General features: G+C 42.0%; 1 protein-coding gene and 1 long non-coding RNA gene across 2 annotated transcripts in view; one reads left to right on the plus strand and one right to left on the minus strand.

Annotated features, from left to right (window-relative positions):
• Positions 1-24,844, plus strand: LOC132383572 (transcription factor Sox-7-like). Its single transcript, XM_059954715.1, has 2 exons — positions 1-214; positions 23,611-24,844. The coding sequence occupies exons 1-2, from the start codon at positions 1-3 to the stop codon at positions 24,408-24,410; spliced, it is 1,014 nt and encodes a 337-aa protein (XP_059810698.1). The 3' UTR covers positions 24,411-24,844.
• LOC132383573 (uncharacterized) overlaps positions 17,601-25,277 on the minus strand; it is a 161,340-nt gene continuing 153,663 nt past the window's right edge. The window contains exon 8 of the long non-coding RNA XR_009508727.1: positions 17,601-18,367. This is a non-coding gene — a long non-coding RNA (uncharacterized LOC132383573). The remainder of the gene's footprint in view (positions 18,368-25,277) is intronic.

Here is a 25,277-nt window from a genome sequence, read left to right on the forward strand (position 1 = left end):
ATGAGGGCTGCTGGTACGGACAATGTTAACGCTGGTGCTTTCTACATGAATGTTTCCAAGCCAGCTGAGCAGCCAAGAGATTGCAGGACTCGTATAGCCATCAGCCGGATTCCCCGACCAATGAACGCCTTTATGGTGTGGGCCAAAGATGAAAGAAAGAAGCTGTCTCTGCAGAACCCCAACCTTCAAAATACGGAGCTCAGCAAACTCCTGGGTAAGAATTCAAAGACAGTTTGGTTTGGTTTAAATGGGACAGATAGAGTGAAATTGTTCCTATTAGGGAATAGTTCAAGGAACACGGGGGATAGAACTAACCTTTGTCCTAAAGATACAAGCAGGAATGCAATGATTTTGTTTATATACAGAGGTGTGAATCTCACAGTCTCTAAGTGTCGGAAAAGGCATCAACTAGTTCCATAAGACCATAAAACAGAGGAGAAGAATTAGACCATTCAGCCCATCGAATCCTCTCTGCCATTTGATCGTGGCTGATTTATTTTCCCTGTCACCTCTGCTCTCCTGCCTTCTTGCCACAGCCTTTGATGCCCTGACTAATCAAGAACCTATCAACCTCCACTTCAAATATGGTCTCCACAGCTGCCTATGGCAATGAATTCCACAGATTCATCACCCCTTGGCTGAAAAACTTCCTTCTCATCTCTGTTCTGAAGGGACCTTCTTCTATTCTGAGGCTGTGCTCTCTGGTCCTAGACTCTCCCATTACTGCAAACATCCACTCCGCATTCACTCTATCTAAACCTTTCAATGTACAGTAGTTTTTGAATGAGATTCCACCTCCCCCCACCACCCTGTTCTTCTGAACTTCAGCGAGTACAGGCTCAGGGCCGTGAAACAGAACTTCATATGTCCTGACGAAGGGTCTCGGCCCGAAACGTCGATGGTGCTTCTCCTGATAGATGCTGCTTGGCCTGCTGCGTTCCACCAGCATTTTGTGGGCGTTGTTTTTTGAATTTCCAGCATCTGCAGATTTCCTCGTGTTTGCTTCATTTGTTAATCCTTTCATTCCTGGGCTCATTCTCATGAGTCCCTTCAAGATGGAATTTTTGAATCCCAAAGGAGTGTTGCTTGCCAGTTTAATCAGCTATAGGAAAAGCAGGGAGGAATGGGGCTAGCAAGATTGCTCTATTAGGAGCCGGATACCCTGATGGACTGAATGGTCTCCTCCTGATTGTAACAATTACATGGCATAATCCTACGGATTTTATATCATAGGCTCAGATGTACTAAAAGCATTCCCCCCCAAAAAGCAGCCAGACTTTTGAAAACTGCTTCATTATTAGTTTTTAGAATCTGCAGATTATAGAGCACTGACTGTGCCATCTCTTGAAATGTTCAATTTATGTAATTTCAAAGAGACATGAGAATTTTTCTAGTAGGTGCTGTAATGTATTATAAAAGTATTCCCAAGCATGACAATTTTAAATACTTTTCACATACATACATAAATGTGCACGTGTCCTTAAGAAGGGTCTCAGCCTGAAACTTCGAAGGTTTATTCATTTCCACAGATGCTGCCTGACTTGCTGAGTTCTTCCAGCATTTTGTGTCTGTTGCTTTGGATTTCCAGCATCTGCAGATTTTTTCGTGTTTGTGTATATTAAATTTCATATGCAGCTTCCCATAGAACTTTGCCATAAGACCATAAGACATAGGAGCAGAATTAGGCCACTCGGCCCATCGAGTCTGCTCCACCATTCCATCCTGGCTGATTTATTATCCCTCTCAAACCCATTCTCCTGCCTTCTCCCCAGAACCTTTGAAACCCTGACTAATCAAGAACCTATCAACCTCCACTTTAAATATACCCAGTGATTTGTGCCAATGAATTCCACATATTCACCACACTGTTTGGCAAAAGAAATTCCTCCTCTTCTCTGTTCGAAAGGAACGTTCTTGTATTCTGAGGCTGTGCCCTCTAGTCCTAGACTTTCCCACTACAGAAAACATCCTCTCCATGTCCACTCTATCAAGTCCTTTCAATAGGTTTCCGTGAGATCCCCCTTATTCTTCTAAACTGCAGCAGTCAAATGCTCCTCATATGTTAACCCTTTCTCTCCAGGGATCATTCATGTGAATGCATTTGTGCCTTTCAGCATAACACAATTGAAAATATACACACACACACACACACCTGACTCTGATATGGGTCTTTATCGTGGACTGTGAGTGGGAAAGAGGCAGAAAGAAGGGAGGGAAAGACGTTCTGTAACGATCAATAAACCAATTGTTTGGAGTCAAATTGCCTTTTCTGGTGTCTCAGGGCTGGGTGTGTCCTCCTGGACATCTCCTGCTCCTGGCACTCCTTCTCTGCCACCTGTCCCTCACCCCTCCCTCCACTCTCATCATTCCCAACATCCTTTGCTTTTGTCAAATTTACAAACTCACTCTCCACTCCATGCAGTATAATACAAAAGTCTCAAGCACCATAGTTATATATACTGTATGTGCACAGTACTGTATGCAGCAATAAATATCATTGTTAAAAGACAATAAAAGAGCACATATCTATAACACTGTAGAACCTCTGAATGGGTTAATTAATTAATGTTCCTAGTTAAATATGATGTAATTACTTCTGAAATGTAGATCTGTAGGAAATGCAAAGTACTTTATTTTTATTTTCAGCAATATCCCTCAATGAGTAATGTGATTAAGGTCTGGTAATCTGTGTTGGTGATATTAGTTGAAGGGTAATTATTGGCCAGAACACCGGAGAATTTGCATGCTTTTCTTCAAAACAGACAGATAGAGACGATCATATGCATCTGGGTGAGGCACGCAGAACTTTGGTTTAATTTCTCAGTTCTGACAATGCACCACGCATTTGGACTTGGGTACATTTGCAGTGTGGGATTTGAACCCTTGGCCTCTGATCCCAGAACAAGAATGAGACCTACAGAACTGACATCCTTGGAGGTTCTAGTCCCTTACTGGGGTTGGGCCTAGGCCGTTCCTTTCTCTGCTGGATGAATTTTGGTGCAGCCATGGTTTATGCTGAAATAGCATTGTCTTGGTGCCTCAGTCACTTAAGGCAGTGAATAAGTTACTTCAAGTGCATAATACTCTCAGATCTCATTGAATTAAATGATCCACACTTACCTAGCAGTGATAGTGTGGACACATTTTCAGCACCTCAGTATAACAAGAAGGAAAATCAGTCATGACTGTCCCCACTACTGCTAATGCACCCCATCACCAGTCTCATCTCCTCACCCTGTGTCCTACTTTAACTCACTTTAAATTTATATATAATAACAACAATTGTTATTATTATGCTTATTTGCACAACCAAGTGGCAAACATCACTGTAAACTCACTCAGCTCCATCATGGGTTCCAGCCTCCATATTATCCAGGACATCTTCAAGGAGCGGTACCTCAGAAAGGTGGTGTACTTCATTAGGACCCCCACCACTCAAGACATGCCCTCATAATTTTACCATCAAGGATGAGGTACAGAAGTTTGAAGGCACCCATTCAACGATTTAGGAAAAGCTTCTTCCCTTCTGTCATCCAATTTCTGAATTGACGTTGAAATCATGAACATTACCTCACTAAAATTTCTGTTTTTGCACTATTTACTTAATTTAATTATTTGATATACATATATATACTTAACGTAATTCAGGATTTTTCTCTATATTTATCACGTATTGCATTGTACTGCTGCCGCAAAGTTAACAAATTTCACGACATATGCTGGTGATATTAAACCTGAATCTGTTTCTGATATTTATAAAAGACACCATACCTCACTATAAATACAAGCCTGATCAGTTTCAGAGTCAGGGTCCTACAAATTATATTATGACCGATCTGTTACACAGATAGGACAAATCATAATCACTGTCCAGATATAATATTCCAGGATCAACAAGGAAGAACAGCTTACTTAATAGATACAGCCATTGCAAACATACAGAAATCAGTAAGTAACATACAGAAATCAGAAGCATGCTGAATTAAAAGAGGAAATTGAAAGACTATGGAACATGAACAGGGTATACATCATCCCGATAGTAATATCGACAACTGGCGTCATCCCAAAGTCACTACATGGCAGCATTAAACAACTAGGCCTATACAGCAATGCTTATGTAAATCTTCAGAAAGCAACAATACTAAACACCCTAGAATAATCCAAAAGTTCCTAGCAATTGAGAAATGAATGTTTGCTATGCCATACCTCAGCTTGAGCTGAGAAAAGATAAAAATACAACAATAATAATATTATGGCCTCTTACTTCTTCTTACTTGCCTATCACCTCCCCCTGGTGCCCTTACTTCTTCCCTCTCTCTTCATTTATCAGATTCCTTCCTCACCAGCCCTTTACCTTTCCCACCCACCTAGCTACCCTCCTTACACTACCTCTGTCCTTTTATTCTGGCTTCTTCCCCTTCCTTTCCAGCCCAAAACGTCGACTTCATTTCCATAGACGCTGCCTGACCTGCTGAGTTCCTCCAGCGTTTTGTGTGTGCGTGGTTCTAGATTTGCAGCACCTGCAGAATCTTTTGTGTTGATGCTAAAGTAAGTTGTAGTTTTGAGATGATAAATTGCTGGAATCCATCCTTTACGTCTTTTGTCTGTCAGGTTAGGCTGAATACCAGCAATCTGTCTTTGCTGGACCGTCACAAAATTAAGTGTGTCAAGCCACTAGTTTCACATCCTCAGCCCAAGGACAGGAATTGTAGTGTTGTCCAGCTGAAATACTACCTGGTTCTGAAAACTGAGCAAGAGGGCTGGTTGAAACTTGGCCAAAGCTTGATCACAGCTTGCTCACACCCTGTCTACTCAGTTTTGCTTTGGATGAAAATTATTGGTTTAAGAGTAAAACATGTGGTGTTTAACATTGGAGTCAACCCACTTGTCCACCATCTTCAGATCCATCTGTCGTGTTCAATACATACCAGTAGCACGCTTTGCAGTACAAGCGACCCGGGCTCAATTCCTGCCACTGCCAGTACATTCTCCCTGCAAAATGTTTGGATTTCTTCTGGGTGCTCCAGTTTCCTCCCACTGTCCAAAAACATACTGGGCAGTAGGTTAATTGGGCATTGTATATTGCCTCATGACTTGACAAGAGTTAAATCAGTGGTTGCTGGGCAGCGAGGCTCAAAGGCCAGAAGTAATGATGTAAATAAAGTTTTATTTCTTCTGTCCACATTAGTGTCTGGCTTTCTGTGCCTAAATCTGTTTCACAGAGTTGGTTCACAGATCTCTGCAAACTCTACTCTCTTGTGTCCTGCTTTCTTGTGGATTCCTGATTTTCTTTGCTCTGTCATTCACCTGCCTAGAACACATGCTCTACAATTCCTTCTTCCCATATCCCAATTTCCCTCCATTCTGGCAAATCATTCCATAATTCCAAATCACTTTTGGTTTGATAAAGTTCTTGTGCAGTCCTGAAAAATGTTTTTCTCCTCAGCCCTTGACCTTTCCCACCTACCCAGCACCTGTCACCTACCTACTAGCCTCCTTCCCCTCACAACATTTTTTTCTGGCATGTTCCCCCTTCCTTCCAAATCCTGGAGAAGGTTCTGGGCCTGAAGCGTTGACTGTTTATTCATTTCCATCAATGCTGCCTAACCTACTGAATTCCCTCTGCAAATTGTGTGCGTGATTACACTGGATATGCTATACAAATACAATCTGTATCATGTAGAGAAGGAAAATAGTAAGATTACATTATGTGATTCTCTTAGTGCTCTGTGACTGTCAAATACGAAGCAAATATCTTGTGTGCCTATTAACCAGCTCCTGTAATGTACAGATCCAAAATGGAAAATGACTCTGGGTAGATTAGAGAAAATGTACAAAATCATCAATACTCTGTCCCACAACATCTCAATAACACGGAGTGTAATGAGAGGAAGTAGGAGAAAGAGTCTTCATGCAGGAAGGCAGGTAACCCAAAGTGGTAGATCAAAGAAAATTAGTTAAAAAGTCAATGGGAAGATAAGGATTTTTTTGTATAGTGAAGCGTCATAATCTGGAATTTCGAACATGAAAGGATATAGAAAAGCACAGCACAGAAACAGACCCTTTGGCCCATCTAGTCCATGCTGATCCCATTTAGACTGCCTACTCCCATCGACCTACACTAGAACCATAGCCCTCCATACCCCTACCATCCATGTACCTATTCAAACTTTGCTTAAATGTTGAAATCAAGTTCATATTCACCACTTGTGCTGTCTGCTCGTTCCATATTCTTATGATTCTCTGAGCAAAGAAGCTTCCCTTCATGTTCCCCTTAAACTTTTCACCTTTCACCCTTAACCCATGAACTCTGGTTGTAATCCCACCCAACCTCAGTGGAAAAAGCCTGATTGCATTTACCCTACCATAGCCCTCATAATTTTGTATACTTCTATTAAATCTTCTCTTAATCTTCTACGTTCTAATGAGTAAAGTCCTAACCTATTCAATCTTTCCTTATAACTCAGGTCCTTCAGATCTGGCAAAATCCTTGCAAACCTTCTCTACACTCTTTCAACATTATTTACATCTTCCCTGGAGATAGGTGACCAAAACTGCACACAATACTCCAATTTAGGCCTCACCGACATCTTATACATCTTCAGCACAACATTCGCAAAGTTGCATAACATAACATCCTATAAGTAGCATATTCAATAATAACCTTCAAAAGGAAAATGATTTATTACTTAAGGGGCGAATATTAGAGGAGTACTATCAAAGTGAATCAAAACACAATAAATTAGCTCCTCTTTTGAAGATCCGGTGCAGGTAAGATAAACCAAGAGGCTTCTCATGTTACTCAATACTATGATTTATTCAACAACATATGTGTAGCTGATGGACAGAAATAAGACAAATACTAAAAGCAAGATAGTCAGATAAGTCCTGACATAGGGTCTCAGCCCAAATCGTCAACTGTTGATTTATTTCTATGGGTACTGCCTTACCTGCTGAGTTCTTCCAGCAATTTGTGCATGTTGCTTTGGATTTCCACCATCTGCAGACTTTCTTGTGTTTATAGTCAGACAGTGGTGAATTACTTGCAAAATGGTGACATATACATACTTCGATAATGAGCTTACTTTGAACTTTGGCAAGTCAAGCGGCCCTGTTAGTTTTTTATATGCAGTTTGTAGACCTCTAAAGAGCTTCAAAGATCATGCTTAAGGATCACAAGAGACTCTGCAGATGCTGAAAATCTTGAGCTGCCTGCTCCAAATGCTGGAGGAGCTCAGCAAGTCCAAAACAGTGACAATTGATTTGCCTCCATAAATGTTGTCTGACTTGCTGAGTTCTTCCAGCACTGCATGTGTGATCTCAGCCCAAAATGTCGACTGAATCCATAGAATTTGCCTAATTTGTTGAGTTTCCACCGGCACTTTGTGTCTGACGATATTGTTTATGAAAGATTGTCCAGGTGAAGTGAGTGACAGTTAATAATGAACAACAATCTCAAATTCTTACCTCATGTTCAATATATTCCAATTTGTTTAAAGTATTCTTTTCTAATTAACTATTTGATTTCTTTTCATATTTTATTCTACTTATTAACTATCTTCCCCTCAAACAGGCAAAAAACTAGATCAAATGGAATTTTTTAAAAGAACTGCAGATGCAGAAAATATGAGATAAAAATGGAAAATGCTGGATAAAAAGCAGGTCAGGCAGCAACTGAGGAAAGAACAATAGTTGAAGTATTGACAAAGAATCTTCCATCTCAAGTATTAAATGCATCTCTTTCTGCAGGTGCTGTCTGATTTGTCAGTTTTCTCAGCAATTTCTGCTTTTTCAGATCAAATAAAGCCAACAATTGGCACTTATGAAGCTATTTGAATACCAACAGAGTGGTTAAACAAACGTACGTGCATCAATGTGTCAACCGACATCTATTTTTAAAGATTGTTTGAACAGAGAGGATTTCTTTACTTGAGAAAGTGAAGGATGACGTGATAAAGTTGTTTCATGCTGGAGGAACTTCATCAGGTCCTGCTGAAGGATCTCGGCTGGAAGTGAAAACAGTTCATTCCCTCAAAATCTTGTGCAGTTTGCTCTGGATTTCCACCATTTGCAGAACCTCTTGCTTTTATGGAAAGCAAAAATGTTGACTGATTCTCTTTCCACAATGAGCTCCAAAGTGCTGATTGATCCACTTCCCACAGATACAGCCTGACCTGATGAATCTTTCCAACATTTTCTGTCCTTGTTTTCAAAAGATTTGTAAACTGAATTAGATGAGGTGAGGTGAGAGGAGGCTTCAATAGGGCAGACACAACAACGTAGAACTCTATGATCTCAATATTCTGTTGCTGTAACCTAGATATTTTATTATGTGGAGCCATGTATCTATTTTCTATCTGCATTGTATTTGTGTTGCATGTTTATTGTGTTTATTGTGGTTAGTCATGTTGGTTAGGCGTGGTAGAAGCAAAGTTTAGTTATGTATTCCTGCTTTTGCGTTTGAAGTTAGAGCGAGCCAGTGAGCTGAGGTGATATCCTTTTTGCTGACAAAATGCAGCAAGTGCTCAAACAACACCACTTGGAGACTGAGCTCTGGGGCGGGGGTGTTTGATCCTGCATGATGCGCTTTCCTTCCACTAACAAAGTTCCAAAGTTGAAGAATATATTCCTTCTGAAAACTTTCAATTCTACTTACTTAAGCTTTCCCAGCATGTGCACATATCCACATGAAAGGCTGGAACGGCCTATTCCACCCTAGAACTCAATAAATAAATAGCTAGACAGATAGATAAATAACAAAATAGGTAGGTAGCTAGATCAAGCAGTACAACACAGAGGACCAATGGGCAATCAAAATGCTTGGTGTATATTCAAGGCAGCAGGGCAAGATTCTCCAATTGCCGAAGACTTCAATTGATGGATAATTTGCCAGCTCAAGATCTTTGCATTTAAACTTCCTATTGAAATGGAAATAGAACAAGACCCAGAGGATGTCACAGGTCACGGTGCAGCTGCTACACAACTTCAATGACGCAAGTCCAATCCTGACCTCAATGGCTTCCTGGGTGGGATCTTCACATCCTTCCTCGGACTGTATAAGGTTCTTCCGTGACGCTTTGTTTTCATCTCTGTTTGGCGCTGTGTGGTAGCGTAGCAGTTAGCATAACACCATTGATCCCGGTTCAATTCCCGCTGCTCCCCGTGACTCCACGGATTTTCCTCTGGGTGCTCCAGTTTTCTCCCACATCCCAAAGGTGTAAGGGTCAGTAGATTCATTAGAAACATGGGTGTCATTGGCCAGTGTGGCCTCACTGGGCTAGAAGGGCCTGTTACCATGTCATATCTCTAAATAAAATGTAATCTCATATCCCAAAGAATTCATTGACATGAGAAAGAGATTGGCATAGGTTATATGGAAATAAATGAGGGGCTGGGACTGATGGGAATGCCCTGGCACAACAGGCCTTGTAAGAAAACTCGGTCTTGTAAAACCTGGAAGAACTGGTTTGTCATTTAAGAACAAATAACAAGGATAACATTTTAAAGGCTGTTTAATTTTCATTCAACCACACATGAATTCCCATGAATACAGAGTTCTTCCAGAGCCAAAGTGCCCTGGAAACCATATCGTTGGCTTTTTACTCAACCTAGCAACTTTCAATTCTACTTGCTTATGCCTTCCCAGCATGTAACCAACTAAATAGAGCTTAGCAGTCAAACCAATTGCTATACACGGTCTGTTTCTTTCAGCAACATTCATCAAGGTCAGCTTATTGCTTCTAATTTCTCTTCTGGCACCTGTACACAAAAGGCCTGGATCACACCACCTCCCTATAGTCAGTCGTGTAATTGTGATCTGCAGACAGCTCGTTCCATCCTCACAGATGGAGGATCCCACAATTAATTCACAACTGCTTCAGTAAGTCCAAGACTATGAAGTCCAGTGTTTGGAACAGTATGCAGACAAATCCCATTTAATGTATACTTTGCCCTCACTGTGGGTTTCACTCAAGCTATATATTCTAAATCCATGGCAACATCAATCATCTTCTGCCGGGGAATCCAAACCCGAGCTCCACAATATGTCAATTCCAACACCTTCCACCAGTAGCTCAAGGTCTTCTTGGTCGCACTCCCACAATTGATTGCCACTCCAACTATTGCCCTTCTCCCACATTTCTCTGCAGCCTGACCCTAACATTGACCTGTGACCTGCAAACTATCTGAGTTCTTCTGCTTGCTCTGCCATTGTTTTGTAATGCCTATTCAACTGAATGCAGTAAAATTCCCCAGGAACCTTGTATGTTGTTATTTTAAGTCACCTGTTTTAAGACCAAATCCTTTGAGTCTACAATCAAGTCTCTAACATCTCAAAGACATGATATGCTATTAGAGGCAGCACAGTAGTGTAGTGATGAGTGCAACGGCTTACAGAACCAGTAACACAGGTTCATATCCTGCTGCTGCCTAAAGGAATTTGTACGTTTCCCTGTGACTGCGTGGGTTTCCTCTGGGTGTTCCTGTTTCACAGTCCAAAGATGTGCCAGTTGGTAGGTGAATTGGTCACTGTAAATTGTCCAGTGATTAGGCTTGAAATATTTCGGGGGATTGCTGTGAGGAACAGATCGAAGAGCAGAAAGCACCCATTTTGCACTGTACTTCAATAAAAAGCACATCCAGGAAATCTTACTCTTCACGATATACAATGTGTGAGATAGACTCGCGGGAAATGTATAGTAAGGTGAAAATATCCATTCGTTTGCACGTATCCACTCGAAAGGCTGGAACAGCCCATTCTACCCTAGAGCTCGATGAATGAATAGCTAGACAGATAGATAAATAACAAAATAGGTAGGTAGCTAGATCAAGCAGTACAACACAGAGGACCAATGGGCAATCAAAATGCTTGGTGTATATTCAAGGCAGCAGGGCAAGATTCTCCAATTGCCAAAGACTTCAATTGATGGATAATTTGCCAGCTCAAGATCTTTGCATTTAAACTTCCTATTGAAATGGAAATAGAACAAGACCCAGAGGATGTCACAGGTCACGGTGCAGCTGCCACGCAACTTCAATGATGCAAGTCCAATCCTGACCTCCACGGCTTCCTGGGTGGGATCTTCACATCCTTCCTCTGACTGTATAAGGTTCCGCCATGACACTTTGTTTTCATCTCTCTTTGGCGTGGTAGCATAGCAGTTAGCATAATGTATTACAGCATCAGCGACTTGCGTTCAATTCCCGCTGCTCCTCGTGACTCCATGGATTTTGGGTGCTCTGGGTGCTCCAGTTTCCTCCCACATCCCAAAGTGTAAGGGTTAGTAGATTCATTAGAAACATGGGTGTCACTTGTTACGTACCCCGTAACTGGGTGTCTGACCAGCAGAGAAAGAAGAATCCGTTGGAGTCTGGTGGTACTATATTCAAAAGTGTTTATTAGTAAAATAAGCAAATCAATATCAATAATGCAAATATATAGATAACACAAGTTAGCAATAATAAATCTAAAAGTGTAGGAACAATAATAAGCAATAATGAACAAGCTCTATCGATGTCTAGGAGTAAATGAATTGTCATAGTAAAGTATAAAGTTCAGTTCATGCGTGCTGAGGTAGATATGGTTGTTGTGTTGTAATCGTTGGAGAGAGAGAGAGCGAGCGAGATGTAACAGCCCCTGTTGCGGCAGGCAAACCTTTTACTCCCTTCTTAATCCGCCATGTCGTTGTGGCCATTCCGTTAAGACCCTTCTGTCATTCAGCTAGACCGTTCTTCTGTGGTGGACTCGTCACTCTGGCATGAGTGGACACACACACAAGTCCCCACCGGCCCTGCTGTAACACTGTGAGTTTAACTGACCAATCTCCTGGTTCGGTCGCCGATGCCCCCACCTTTCCTGTGGGTTCTAACACTCAATCAGTGTCCACTGGTGTGTCTGAAGTGTGTCTCTCCAGACCTGTCTTTTATCCCTACTCACGGGGTCTCAGCTGTCAATCAATTTTGAATGACTGTGTCCATCAAACCAGCCCACTCCGGCAGTCCATTGAGGAATGCTAATGAGCAAAATGGTAGAAGATAAATGACCCTTGCAGAAGTCACAATACAGTAAATCAACAAATCACTCTCCCCTCTCTTATCTGTAGCAATCGTTCTTGCAATTTTTTCATCTCTCTCTCTCATGAGCAGCATAGTAACAGTAATAGTTCATGATTCTCAGGGAGGGGGAACAGGTAACTCTGCACCCCATTGTCCATCAGATCTGTTCATCACTCATAACACTCCCATCCTTCTGGGAATTTCTCTACTTTAGACAGAGCTGATTCTTTCAATACCACAAGCTCCTCATCACGACTCTGTTCCTTTATAAATACCCTCCTGGCTAAGGGTAGATCTACCTCCTCTCCTTTACTCTCTTTCACTTCACTACTCCCTGCTTTACCACCCTCTAACCTCTCTCGGTACAGGGTCGGTAAAAACATCTCTGCCAAATCAACACCAGACTCATTTAAACTGGCTCCTTTCTCAGCTGCCTTTCTAGACATGCTGCGAGTGATTGCGCATGTGGGATAAATCTTGGAATCTATGGACGGGTCCTCAGCACTTACAGGCTTACTTGTTAGTTTCACTGCTGAATACACGTCACCACCTGCCAAATCGTTACCAAGTAGGACGTCCACGCCGTCCATCAGTAGTTTCGACCGCACCCCTATTTCGACTGGTCCAGATACCAGGTCACATTTCAGAAACATCCTGTGCAAAGGTATGGCCTCGGTCCCTTTTCCGATACCTCTTAACACAACCTCTCCAGTCTCAGTCTCAGGACCGAAATCCAGCACTTTTCTGAGAATCAATGACTGATCAGCCCCAGTATCCCTCCAGATCCGCACTGGAACTGGGGTTTCTCCTTCCTTCACAGACACCGTCGCTTCCAAGATAAACTTCTCACGCCCCTCTTGTGCTCTATCTACCTTTGCCTTCCTCATCGATCTGCTGACCGACTCAATGCAACCTGTAGGGATCGCTTTTTCCCTTTTCCTGTCTCCTTCTTCGGAGCAAAGCACTTCGATGCTATATGACCAGCTTTCCCACAATTATAACACGTAAAGCTAGGGACCTTCCTGCCAGCCTGCTTTTCCTCCTCTTTACCTTTTCCACTAGCTCCCGGCTTATTCTCTGCCTTAGCCGGTGGACTTTCTCTACCGTCCCTACTGCCTTTCTGGTAGCTCTTATTTGGGGAAAACTTTGTCTTACGGGTTAAAGCATATTCATCTGCTAACTTGGCAGATTCTGATACAGACTTCTTCTTCTTCTCATTCAGATATGTCTGGATATTATCCAAAATACAACCTTTAAATTCTTCTATCAGAATCAACCCTCTTAGACGATAGAAATCCTCCTCCACCCCTTCTGCAGCGCACCAACGGTCAAAGTACACACCCTTCTGACTCCACTGTTTCCTTAAGTCCCTGAACTTTTGTCTATACACTTCAGGTACCAACTCATAGGCCCGAAGGATAGCCTGTTTTGCTTCCTCATAATCCTCAGCAACCTCCGCAGACAACACAGCATATGCTCGTTGAGCCTTTCCTTTAAGTACACTTTGTAATGTTACGAACCCCATAACTGGGTCACTTACCAGCAAAGATAGAGAGGTCCGTTGAAGTCTGAAGGTACTATTTTTAACAGTATTTATTAGTAAAAATACACAAAAATAATATCAATGCAAAATACATATAATATACATCATCAATACTAAATCTGAAAGTGCGGGTATAATAATAATCAATAAGAAATAAGCTCTATCGTTGTCTAGGGGATAATGTATTGTCCGATGGAAATATAAAGTTCGTTTCAGTTCATACAGGCTTCAGCCTTTGGGGACCGCTGGGTTTTCAATTGTTGGAGAGAGAGAGAGAGATTTTTGAGAAAAGAAACTTGCCGGCTTTCTTCCGTATTCGTCCTTTAGCAAGGCCGTTCCATGGAGGACTTGTCATCCAGGCAAGGATGGACACACACACACAAGTCCCCACCGGTCTCATACGTTTCTCCTGGTTTGTCTAAAGGGGTTGTTCCCCAGACCCTCTTTTATCCTGACTCACAAGGTCTCAGATGTCAATCAGGTTGGGGTGGTGCCATCCCTCAACCAGACCACTCTGGTTGTCCCCTGAGGGCTTCAATGAACAGTACAGTACTCAATACACAATTCCGTCTCCCAGAGACAATGGCCATTATCCGTGGCTTTGTCTTGCTGAGGCCAGGACACATTCCAAAACCTTGTGGATTCTCTCTCATTTCCTGGGTCCCAGACCCGAATTAATAGCAATCTTGCGATTCTCAAAAAGGAGGGGGCAACTTCGTACCCTTCGGCCCCTCAGAGTTGCGGCACATTCGTAACAGTAACAACACCACCCACTTATCTCTGGGCCACTTCTGATTCATGGCCACTTTTTCAAAATGCAAGAAGTACCAATCAATGTCCGTCTCCTCGAATAGAGGTACCAACCTAATCTCCCGACGAACATTAAACTTTTCCTTACAGTCTGCCCCGCTATTCACACGTTGCCATTTCTCCCTCTCAAGCTGCCGCTGTTTTTCTGCCTCCTCCCACTCCTGCTTTCTTATCAGAATCTCATGCTCTCTTTTCTCCTTCCCCTCAGCCAACCTTGATTTTTCTGTCTGTAACTGAACCTCACCATCGGCTGGTTTCCTCTCAGGGAACAGGTCCAATACATCCGATGTGAACACACCCTCGGATACATCATGCACAGCTATTGCTCTCTGTATATCCAACTTTCTCATCAATGATTTCACCGCCAAGAGATTTAATCGTTTCGCAACACTCACCAATTCTGCCTTCCTGGCATCCTCCAACACCCCCGAAGTCAGATCTTTTAAAGATTTGTCTATTTCTTTCTCTGCTGGTCAGACACCCAGTTACGGGGTACGTAACACACTGCTCAGTGTGAGTTTATTGGCCTGTTACCATGTCGTATCTCTAAATAAAATATAATCTCATATCCCAAAGAATTCATTGGCATGGGAAAGAGATTGGCATAGGTTGTATGGAAATAAATGCTGGGACTGATGGCAAAGCTCTGGGAAATGACACAGGCACAACAGGTCTAATGGTTCTATGTTGTTATAACATTTGAAGTCTTGCATAAACTGGAAAAAATAGTTTTTCATTTAAGAACAAATAACAAGAATATAATTTTCAAGTCTATGCTTTATTTTCATTCAACCACACATGAATTCCCATGAATACAGCATTCTTCCAAAGCACCTGGAAACCATTTCACTGGCTCGTCACTCAACTCAGGAACACCTTGTTATGATTTGTAACTTCAAAATGTTTAACTGATCCAAATGAAGACAGATGTCCAGGAACATGGGTCTAGTTCGAGTTTACTTTAAGTGAGATGTGCACGTATCACATGGTAGCCTGGTGTCATATGCAGCTAACATACTTTTTACATCTAACCCACAGTTAATTATTTAAATGAACAAGAATGCCTAATCAACCAATATATACACAAGATTTCTCAAATATTACTAAAATATTAAATACACAACATATCTCCCTGCTTAACCTTCAAGTGAACAGAGAATGCATCTCAACTATATACATCACATACTATATAATGCATCTACTACAGTATATACAGCCATCCACAGCATAGTAATTTTTAAAAATTGTGTCATTCAGTCTTAAAGATTTAAATTCTTTGGAGGCTTTCTTACTCTTGCTGGAGAACGTCCTTCCTGAGAAGTAAGAGTACTTTGCTTGGCCGGTGAGACTTGTGACTGTGAAAACAATGTCAGGTTCTGGAGCCTCCTCCATAGTGGTTGTAGGAGTTGACTCTGAGACTGAAGGAAGTGGTTCTGACAGTTCTGAACACCTTTCTTCATCTTTTCTCTCTCTGGATCTGCTTTGATCCCTTTCTTTTTCTTTCTCACATTCCTTCTCTCTTCCACACATTTCTCTTTCTTGTTCACCTTTATTCTCTCCATCTCTTCCCTGCTTTTTCTTCTTCTGCATCTTGGTGCATCTTGATCTTGGGAAGGTGTATTTGGTTCACAGGTGTATTCTCTTATTAATGCTTCTATCTGCTCTCTCCACTTGGTTTCCTCGTCTACACCATCCTCTGAGAAATCGTTTGTTTTCATATCTCCGTTGACTCTTTTTGGCCATCCGTTCACCCAGCTGGACTTTGGTCTTACAACTTCCTTTGTCTCCCACTTGAAGTTCATGCAATAGCGTTAACGTACACGGACTAGATTCTGGTTCCTTATACTCACAAAAACTGAACGCTTGCAACTTGCCTGAATCTCCTTGAATTCTTTTCCAGATTAAAACCAAGCCACATTTTGCAAGTCACTGCCTGATTAACTTATCAGAAGCTTTCTCGGGAATGTTGCCTACAAAAACTGTTGTAGTTAGACCAGTGCTTTTGTCACTTTCACACTTCCTCTGAGCAGCATGTTCCTTCCTTGATCCAATATGCTTTCCAACCCAAGGCACAAAGGTTGCCATCAACACCGACTTGCCCAGTGTTTGACAGAGGTTCATGGGATACAGCAAGGAGACGGCTGTGATTTCATCCAGCCCCTTTCTTCATTCAGCATCATTGCAGTGGATGTGGCATGCAGTTGGCGGATGGACCTCCAATCAAGTTGTAATTCTCTCAGTTAATCACACACACTCCTCTACACACAAAGCTGGTCCTTTTGTTTTTTACCTCATACGAGCTCAATGTGGCTTGTTGGTGATTGTATGTCATTCCCAAAGGAGTTATCTTTTCTCACAGTACAAGTTATTATTTGGATATCTGCAGGCCTCAGACTGGCATTTCTGAAATGCCTTTCAAACTCACTTTGAGAAATGACTGAAGCAGCTGAGCCAGCATCCAATTCCATTTTACTTCTGGCATAAAGCATGTTGCTTGTCTATTGTCAATTTTCACAGTGTAAATCTCAAGGCTACCTAATCCTGTGTCATTCTCATCATTATCAGGTTTTTCATCAACAGCACGCTGATTAGTGCTCCTCTTGAAAATGCAACTTGGACTTATTGTCTTGTTTCTCTTCTCTGTGCAGTACATTTGTTTTTGTCTGCCTGACATGCTCTTTGGTTGTGTCCTGCTTTGTTGCAGGTTTTGCCTTTAAATTTGCATTGGTCTGGTGTATGTGAGGCCCTGCCACAATGGTAACACCATCTGCTTGGCCAGGCTGGATCCTGCTTCGATGTTGCAATGTATTCACACTCACTTCCATTCCTGACTGCAACTCAATTACAGGCGAGATGCAGGAAGATTGTTCCCGATGTTGGGGAAGTCCAGAACGAGGGATCACACATTAAGAATAAAGGGGAAGCCTTTTAGGACTGAGATGAGGAAAAACTTCTTCACACAGAGAGTAGTGAATCTGCGGAATTCTCTGCCACAGAAAACAGTTGAGGCCGGTTCATTGGCTATATTTAAGAGAAGGTTAGATATGGCCCTTGTGGCTAAAGGGATCAGGGGGTATGGAGAGAAAGCAGGTACAGGGTTCTGAGTTGGATGATCAGCCATGATCATACTGAATGGCGGTGCAGGCTCAAAGGGCCGAATGGCCTACTCCTGCACCTATTTTCTATGTTTCTATGTTTCTATCTCTGTATGTGGTTCCCATTGAAATAGCAATGTCCACTGCTCATATGAATGTAAGCTGTTTTTGAATGCTTTCTTCTAAGATTTCACAAACTAACTCATCTCTAAGTGTATCATTAACACCATTACTGAACTGACAATGTTCAGACAATTACTTCAATTCAGCCATGGACTCTCTTTCATTTTCATTCTACTTATGAAACCTAAAGAATTCTGAAATTAACAATGGCTTTTGTTCTAAGTGGCCCTTTGACTAACTTCTTTAGATTTGTGGTGGACACTATACTAACTGGTTGCATCGCAGCCTGTTATGGAAACACCAATGCCCCGAACAGAAAGTCTTACAAAAAGTAGTGGATATGGCCCAGTCCATCACGGTTAAAGCCCTCCCCACTATTGAGCACACCTACAGAGTGCTGCCACAGGAAAGCAGCATCCATCATCAGGGACCCCCACCACACAGGCCATGCTCTTGTCTTGCTGTGGCCATCAGGAAGGAGGTACAGGAGCCTCAGAACCTACACAACCAGGTTCAGGGACAGTTATTACCCCTCAACCATCAGGCTCTTGAACCAGTGGTGATAACGACAACCTCACTTGCCCCATCACTGAACTATTCCTACAACCTCTGGACTCATTTTGAAGGATTCTCCATCTCATGTTCTCGATATTTATTGTCTTTTGCACATTGATTGTTGTCCGACCTGTTGAGTGGAGTCCTTCATTGATCCTATTATAGCTCCTGGATTTACTGAGTATGCCTGCAAGGAAACAAATCTCAGGGTAACATATGGTGGGGTATATGCACTTTGTTATTAAATTTACTTTGTATTTTTGAACTTTGAAAACACAGTATCAACAATCATACACAGCAAAAGACGCATATAACACATACTATATAAGATAGCAGTAGGCATAAAATATAGCCCATGTATCTAAGTCCATGGATGTTATCAGCAAGCAGTCCACAGACGAATGCAGTTAACCTTGTCTTCCACCGACTGAAGACAGGACAGCAGCACTGACAGGAAGGGAGGGCACAGCCCCAATCCAGCGTAGATGCCACACCTCACTGCCTCCAGCACCAGCTCTCTGAGCAGCTGCACCAGGTGACACTGTGGCCTGAGGCCTAGTCTGTGCTACAACCAAGGCCACACAGCTCCCCCGCCATCAGTCTCACCAATGAACCGGACATGCAGTATTCTATATTTCCAATATGCAACAGAATGCTATGGTCACAAGAAAAGCATTCAAGAAAGTTACTCACTGTTAGCCCGCACACTGCCTTCACTCACTGACTCCAACACCATTCTGTAGCCGGCAACAACATAGACCACACGAAGTCCAGCTCCTCCAGCTCCCCTGCTATCGAGCAACTCACTCTCACAATCCTGCTACACTTCAAGTTCTTACTGTCCCCTCGATGAGTTAATTTGTCACTCTGACTTGTTCTGACTGTGTACGTGAGCGGCCGAATCTGGAGGGAATATTGGAAGAATAAAATTGGCATAGAGTAGAATTAGTGCAAGTGGGTGATAGTGCGGAGGCAACGGGCTGAAGCGCCTTTTCACATGCCCTAGGACTATTCTGGTGTATGTTTTCAAGTGTGGTTGAGTAGGTAGATGATCATCAATTCTAGATTCCAAGGAAGGCTGAAGGTTTTGAGTAAGTGCTTCAATGCAGCCATTAAAATACATAAAAGACATGTCAATTGATATTCTTTGAAAATATTCAACATTTTGAAAATAGTAACACAATTGGGTAATTCGAAATACAAATGACATGCCATTTAAGTAGACAGCTGATCTGATTGTGCCCATGTTATGGTGGATTTGAAGATTAGAATTATACCAACAATAGGAACAGGTTGAACAAGTAGCAGAACAGCTAAATAGCAGAAAATGACCCCATTATTCCACTCTCTGCCTACTGCCAGTCAACTAACCTTCTACCTTTCCTGTAATACCATGGGCTCTTATCTTGTTAAACGCCCTTATGCATGGCACCTTGTCAAAGGCCTTCTGAAAATCAAATAAACAACTCTCCTTTGTCTGTCCTGCTGGTTATTTCCTCCTTGGAATTCCAACAGATTTGTCAGGCAAGATTTCCCTTTAAGGAAACTATGCTGATTTTGATGTACTTTCTCACATCCCTCCAAATACTCCAAAACCTCATCTTTACTTCTGCACCTATTGTCTATTAATAATGGACTTGAACATCTTCCCAACCACTGAGGTCAGACTAACTAATCTATAATTTCCTTCCTTCTACCTCTTTCCCTTCTTAAAGAGTGTGGGTCTTAATTTGTGTTGTACTGTTCCAAACCCCAGTAAAAGCTGAGGATAATCAGAATCAGGTTTAATATCACCGGCATATGTTGTGAAATGTGTTAACTTAGTGGCAGCAATATAACGCAATACATGATAATATAGAAAGAAAAAAATAAATTGGTAAATCAATTACAGTAAGATATGTGTGTGTGTATATATATATATATATATATATACTGTGTATATGCAAATTAAATAGTTAAATTAATAATGGTGCTCTCGACAGTACAGTTGCAGAGTTTTTTGAGTGTCTTAGGTGATAAACCAAATCTCCTCAAACTCCTAATGAAGTATAGCCACTGTCTTGCCTTCTTTATAGCTGCATCGATACATTGGGACCAGGTTGGATCCTCAGGTGTTGATACCCAGGAACTTGAAATTGCTCACTCTCTCCACTTCTGCTCCCTCTGAGGATTGGTTTGTGTTCCCTCATCTTACCCTTTCTGAAGACCACAATCAGCTCTTTCATCTTACTGACATTGAGTGCCAGGTTGTTGATGTGGCACCACTCCACTCGTTGGCATATCTCACCCCTGTATGCCCTCTCGTCTCAATCTGAGATTCTGCCAACAATGGTTATATGATCAGCAAATTCATAGACGGCTTTTGAGCTCTACCTAGCCACACAGTCTTGGGTACAGAGAGAGTAGAGCAGTGAGTAAGCACATACTCCTGAAACATACAAGCGTTGATCATCAGTGATGAGGTGTTATTAATACTAATCCACACAGATTCTGGTCTTCCGGTTAGGAAGTCGAGGATCCAATTGCAGAGCGAGGTACTGAGGCCCAGGCACTGTAGCTTATCGATTAGGACTGTGGGAATGATTGTGTTAAATGCTGAGCTATCATGAACGAACATCATCCTGACATAGGCATTTGTATTGTCCAATACAATAAATTTGACATTACTAGAAAGAGACCAGTTTGATAAATCTTTGCTCACATAAGTTCCATATGGAACATAAATGGCAACGGGTAAGTTGGAGGTCACTAAGGAGCTGGAACTACTATGAAATACAGGGGTAATTCATATTCAACAGTTTGCTGGAGAAAATGCTAGACTAGAATTTATTGATCTGTTAAAGAAAGGTCAGAAACTAAATCAAAAGTAAACTGAAGCAGTAGTGAGAAAAAAAGAAACTTTTTTAAATAATGGATTTGCAAAAAGTTATTTACTTTATACTTTTGAATACAGAAGTTTTTTAAAAGCATGTAAATATTATCACCATGGTGACAAATTTGGCACGATGAGCAAAATATCAAGATAAATAGGCTGTCCACATGCAGGGTGTGTTAATTTTTGCTTGGTGAAATCTCCAAAGTCATTCTGAGTTACCTTCTATGAAATACAGCGTGATGCCAAGCAAACTCTCCTTCAATACGGACCACAAAATGGGCTTTACAATGAACTAAACATTAGGAGCATATTAGCTTGGTGAAACTACTTCTCCATGATGTAAGATCTTGTCAGACGAAGCTGACTCAATGGGCCAAATGGCCTACTTCTGCTCGTATATCTTCCAGTTTGAGGGTCTATTGCGAGCTCATGTTGAATCCCTTTCCTCAAATCCCTTGATTTCTACAGTAGCCTGTGAAAGTAAAGACTGATAACTTCACTCACCCCAACACTGAACTGATTCCACAAACTATGGATTCACTTTCAAGGACTCTGCAACTCATGTTCTCAGTATTATTTATTAGTTTATTTATTTTTGTTACTTTGTTTTTTTATATTCACACAATTTGTTATCTTTTGCAAAGTGGTTGTTTGTCCATTTTTCTTTGTATGTAGTTTTCATTGATTTAGTTGTGTTTCTTTGTATCTACTGTGAATGCCCAAAAGAAAATGAATGTCAGGGTAGTATATCATGATAGATATTTGCTTTGATAACAAATTTATCCTGAACTTTGAACTTTGATGTACTTCTGATAAGAAGGAAAAACACATGAATTGACATCACTTATTGAAGTAATTGCATCCAAATCTTTGTCAAAGTCTTGCCTGAAATCAATACGTTTATTTATTTATTGAGAAATAGCATGAAATAGGCCCTTCTGGCACTTCGAGCCGTGTTTCCCAGCAACCCCCGCTTTAATCCCAGCCTAATCACGGGACAAGTTACAATGATGAATTAAAGTACTGACCCATACATTATTGGACTGTGGGAGGAAACCGGAGCACCCAGACGATACCCATGCGGTCACAGTGCAAACGTACAAATTCCGTACAAGCAACAGTGGGAACTGAATCTGGAAAATGACCCTAGTGCGAACATTTCTACATAAACTCTGAAATCACTGGAGCTGCAGAATACCAAGGCATAGATGTAAGATTCAGCAGAAGCTGCACCAAACTCTTTGTAAAATTAAAGCGAAATTGTCTAAATTGAAATTGTAAAGGTAGAGCAGATCTTTAGAGATAAAGAGAGACTAGAGGTCATGTGTTAAGGGTGAAAGGTGAAATGCTTAAGCACAACATTGGGGGGGAATTTCTTCACTCAGAAGGTGGTGAGCTGCCAATGGAGTGATGAATAAGGATTCGATTTCAACATTTAAGAGAAATTTGAATGGGTACATGGATGGGAAGAGTAGGGAGGTGCTATGAACATCTAGATCAGGTCAGCATGAACCAGGTGGGACAAAGTATCCATTTCTGTTGAATTGTATGATTCTATGACTATATTATGTCAATCTAGAACAGGCACACAGAGTAAAACCAAACTGTCAAATATTACAGCGCTACATTTTCTTACCACCTTTAACCACCAGAAAACATCCAAAAGTATTTCATAAACAAGAGGAAATCTGCAGATGCTGGAAATCCAAGCAACACAAACAAAATGCTGGAGGAACCCAACAGGCCAGGCAGCACCCAGACCAAGACCCTTCATCAGGACTCTCAAAGGGCAGCAGAGGTCATGGGGGGGGAGGGGCAGTGAGAGAGGGTTTCACTGAACTCCCATTGGAGAGAAGGCTTCTCCAGGGAAAGCATCCTTGGAAGAGACTTTGCAGTGTAGAAGTCCAATCACAAAGAAGAAAAAATCTGCAGATGCTAGAAATCCAAGGACTGATGGAGGGTCACGGCCCAAAATGTCCACTGTTTACTCTTCCCCATGGATGCTGCCTGACCTGCTGAGTTCCTCCAGCATTTTATGTGTGTCCCGAAGTACTTCATGTCTGGAAGATAATCAATCAAGTTCTTCTGAACTCAACTATGTTGCTTATCAGGCAACTTCCCTTTTATGAAGGAATTAGTTGAGAGCTTTAGAGAGAACAGGTTGCCCAAAGTTGGGGAAAGAATCAGGGAAAGTGATTCCAACTGAATGACTTGATGCAACACACACCAACTCAGCAGGCCAGGCAGCAGCTATGGAAATGAATAAACAGTCAATGTTTCAGTCCAAGGACAGGACAGGAAAGGAATGGGGAAGATGCCAGAAAAAAGGAGGGGGGGAAAGGGAAGGAGGCTAGCTGGGAGCTGATAGCTGAAGCCAGGTTGGTAGGAAAGATAAAAGATTGCAGAGCAGACTGTTGCAGTGTAGACTCAGAGGCTGAATTTCCTCCTTCTGTGCTGTGCTATTTTGTTACTGTACATAAATAAGGATGCTGTCTTAAAGTGCATTTCCTTCATTATGTTCTGTCTGGCTCAATGTGTCTTCTCTCTCCTCCCAGGGCGTTGTTGGAGATCCCTTACAGTGGCACAGAAGCGACCATATATTTTAGAAGCAGAGAGGCTACGAGTGGAGCATATGTTGGAATACCCTAACTACAAATACAGGCCGCGACGGAAAAGCCAAACCCGCGGCCCGTACAGGAACGGCACTTCCATTCACATAGAGAGCATTGAACAACAGGAATCGACTGTTCACCAAGATAAGAGATTTACCATCAGCAAACAGGCAATTGACCAGATTGCTCACCCACACCACCTCCCTGAAGCGAACCCACACAGCAAGCAGGAAATACGCCCCTCAGGAAAACAGCCTTCGACCACCGGCTCACAAACCACCCGACCAGAATGCAGGGCAGGAACAGAGAGCGGGCTGACTGGTATAGAATGGCCGCTATCCCATCCAGTTTACGGATTTCCTCCACCTGATACAAGCCTCTACTGCAGCCCGTCCTATCAGCTGAGCCCTGCGATCCCTCCTCAGAGCTCAGCAGTTTGTTGTCACAAAGTGGCAGAACCCTCTCTGTTGCTTGAGAACTTGACCCAGTATTGTGGGTCTCAAAGCATGCAGCCGCTGAATGACATGGAAGTCCTGGACAACCTCTGCTACTCTGACTTGCTAGCTGATGTGGATCGGAATGAGTTTGACCAGTATCTGAACAATGACTCCTGGGCTGATCCACTTGGGCATCTTCTAACTGGAAAGGTCTCTGACAGCATCGAGACGGACGAAATTGACCTTGTGTCTGTGTTGGCAGATGTGAATACAGCCTATTACAATACCATTTCTAGATTAATTTGACACCACGGTAGACAGTTCCAATGCCTTAGGGGAAATACACAGTTCAAGAGTGTCATGTATTCAGAAATGAATTTCAAAAGAAGCCCCATTTATCTTCTCAGGTGCTTCTGATGGCAGAAGTAAATTAGAGCAAGGACTCCTCCCCAATATGTTGAGCAAACATTTAACGCTCAAACGGCTTTATCATCAATGTCTTGATGTTATGGGATCATGCTGTAACTAATTTGGTTGTTACGTTTCCTGTGATGAAACATTCGGGCTTCTCCTCTTCTTTCTGCCTCTTTTATTCTTCTCCTTCCCTGTGATCTTTCCCATAGAGGGGAGTCTAGGACAGGAGGGCACTGCCTCAGAATAGAGGGAATCTAGAACAGAGATGAGGAGGAACTTCTTTAGCCAGAGAGTGGCGAGTCTATGGATTTCATTGTATACTTCAAGAGGGGATTGATAGGTTCTTGATTAGTCAGGGTGTCAAATGTAACGGGGAGAAGGCAGTAGAATGGGGTTGAGGGGATAGTAAATCAGCTGTGGTGGAGCAGGTGGGATAATTAATAGTAATGGGTCAAGTGGCGTAATTCTGCTCTTATGTCTTATGGTCTGATGGAAAATGTCAAATAGGAAAATGAGAATAAATAATAATATTAAAATCAGACAATAAAATGCACTGTAATCTAGTTTATATGCTTAGTGTGGTAAGGCGAAAGACCAGGGGCTCCCAACCTTTTTATGCCTTGGAGCCCTACCATTAACTGAGGATTAAGGTTGGAAATCCTTGACGGAGTCAATAAGAATCACTTTCCTATATGTAGGGTGATGCTGGGTCAGCGTATCTTCTTTGCTTAGTGTTTCTATTATGGTTGAAAATAAATG

This window comes from Hypanus sabinus, chromosome 30 (assembly GCF_030144855.1).
Source record: "Hypanus sabinus isolate sHypSab1 chromosome 30, sHypSab1.hap1, whole genome shotgun sequence".
Classification (NCBI taxonomy): domain Eukaryota; kingdom Metazoa; phylum Chordata; class Chondrichthyes; order Myliobatiformes; family Dasyatidae; genus Hypanus; species Hypanus sabinus.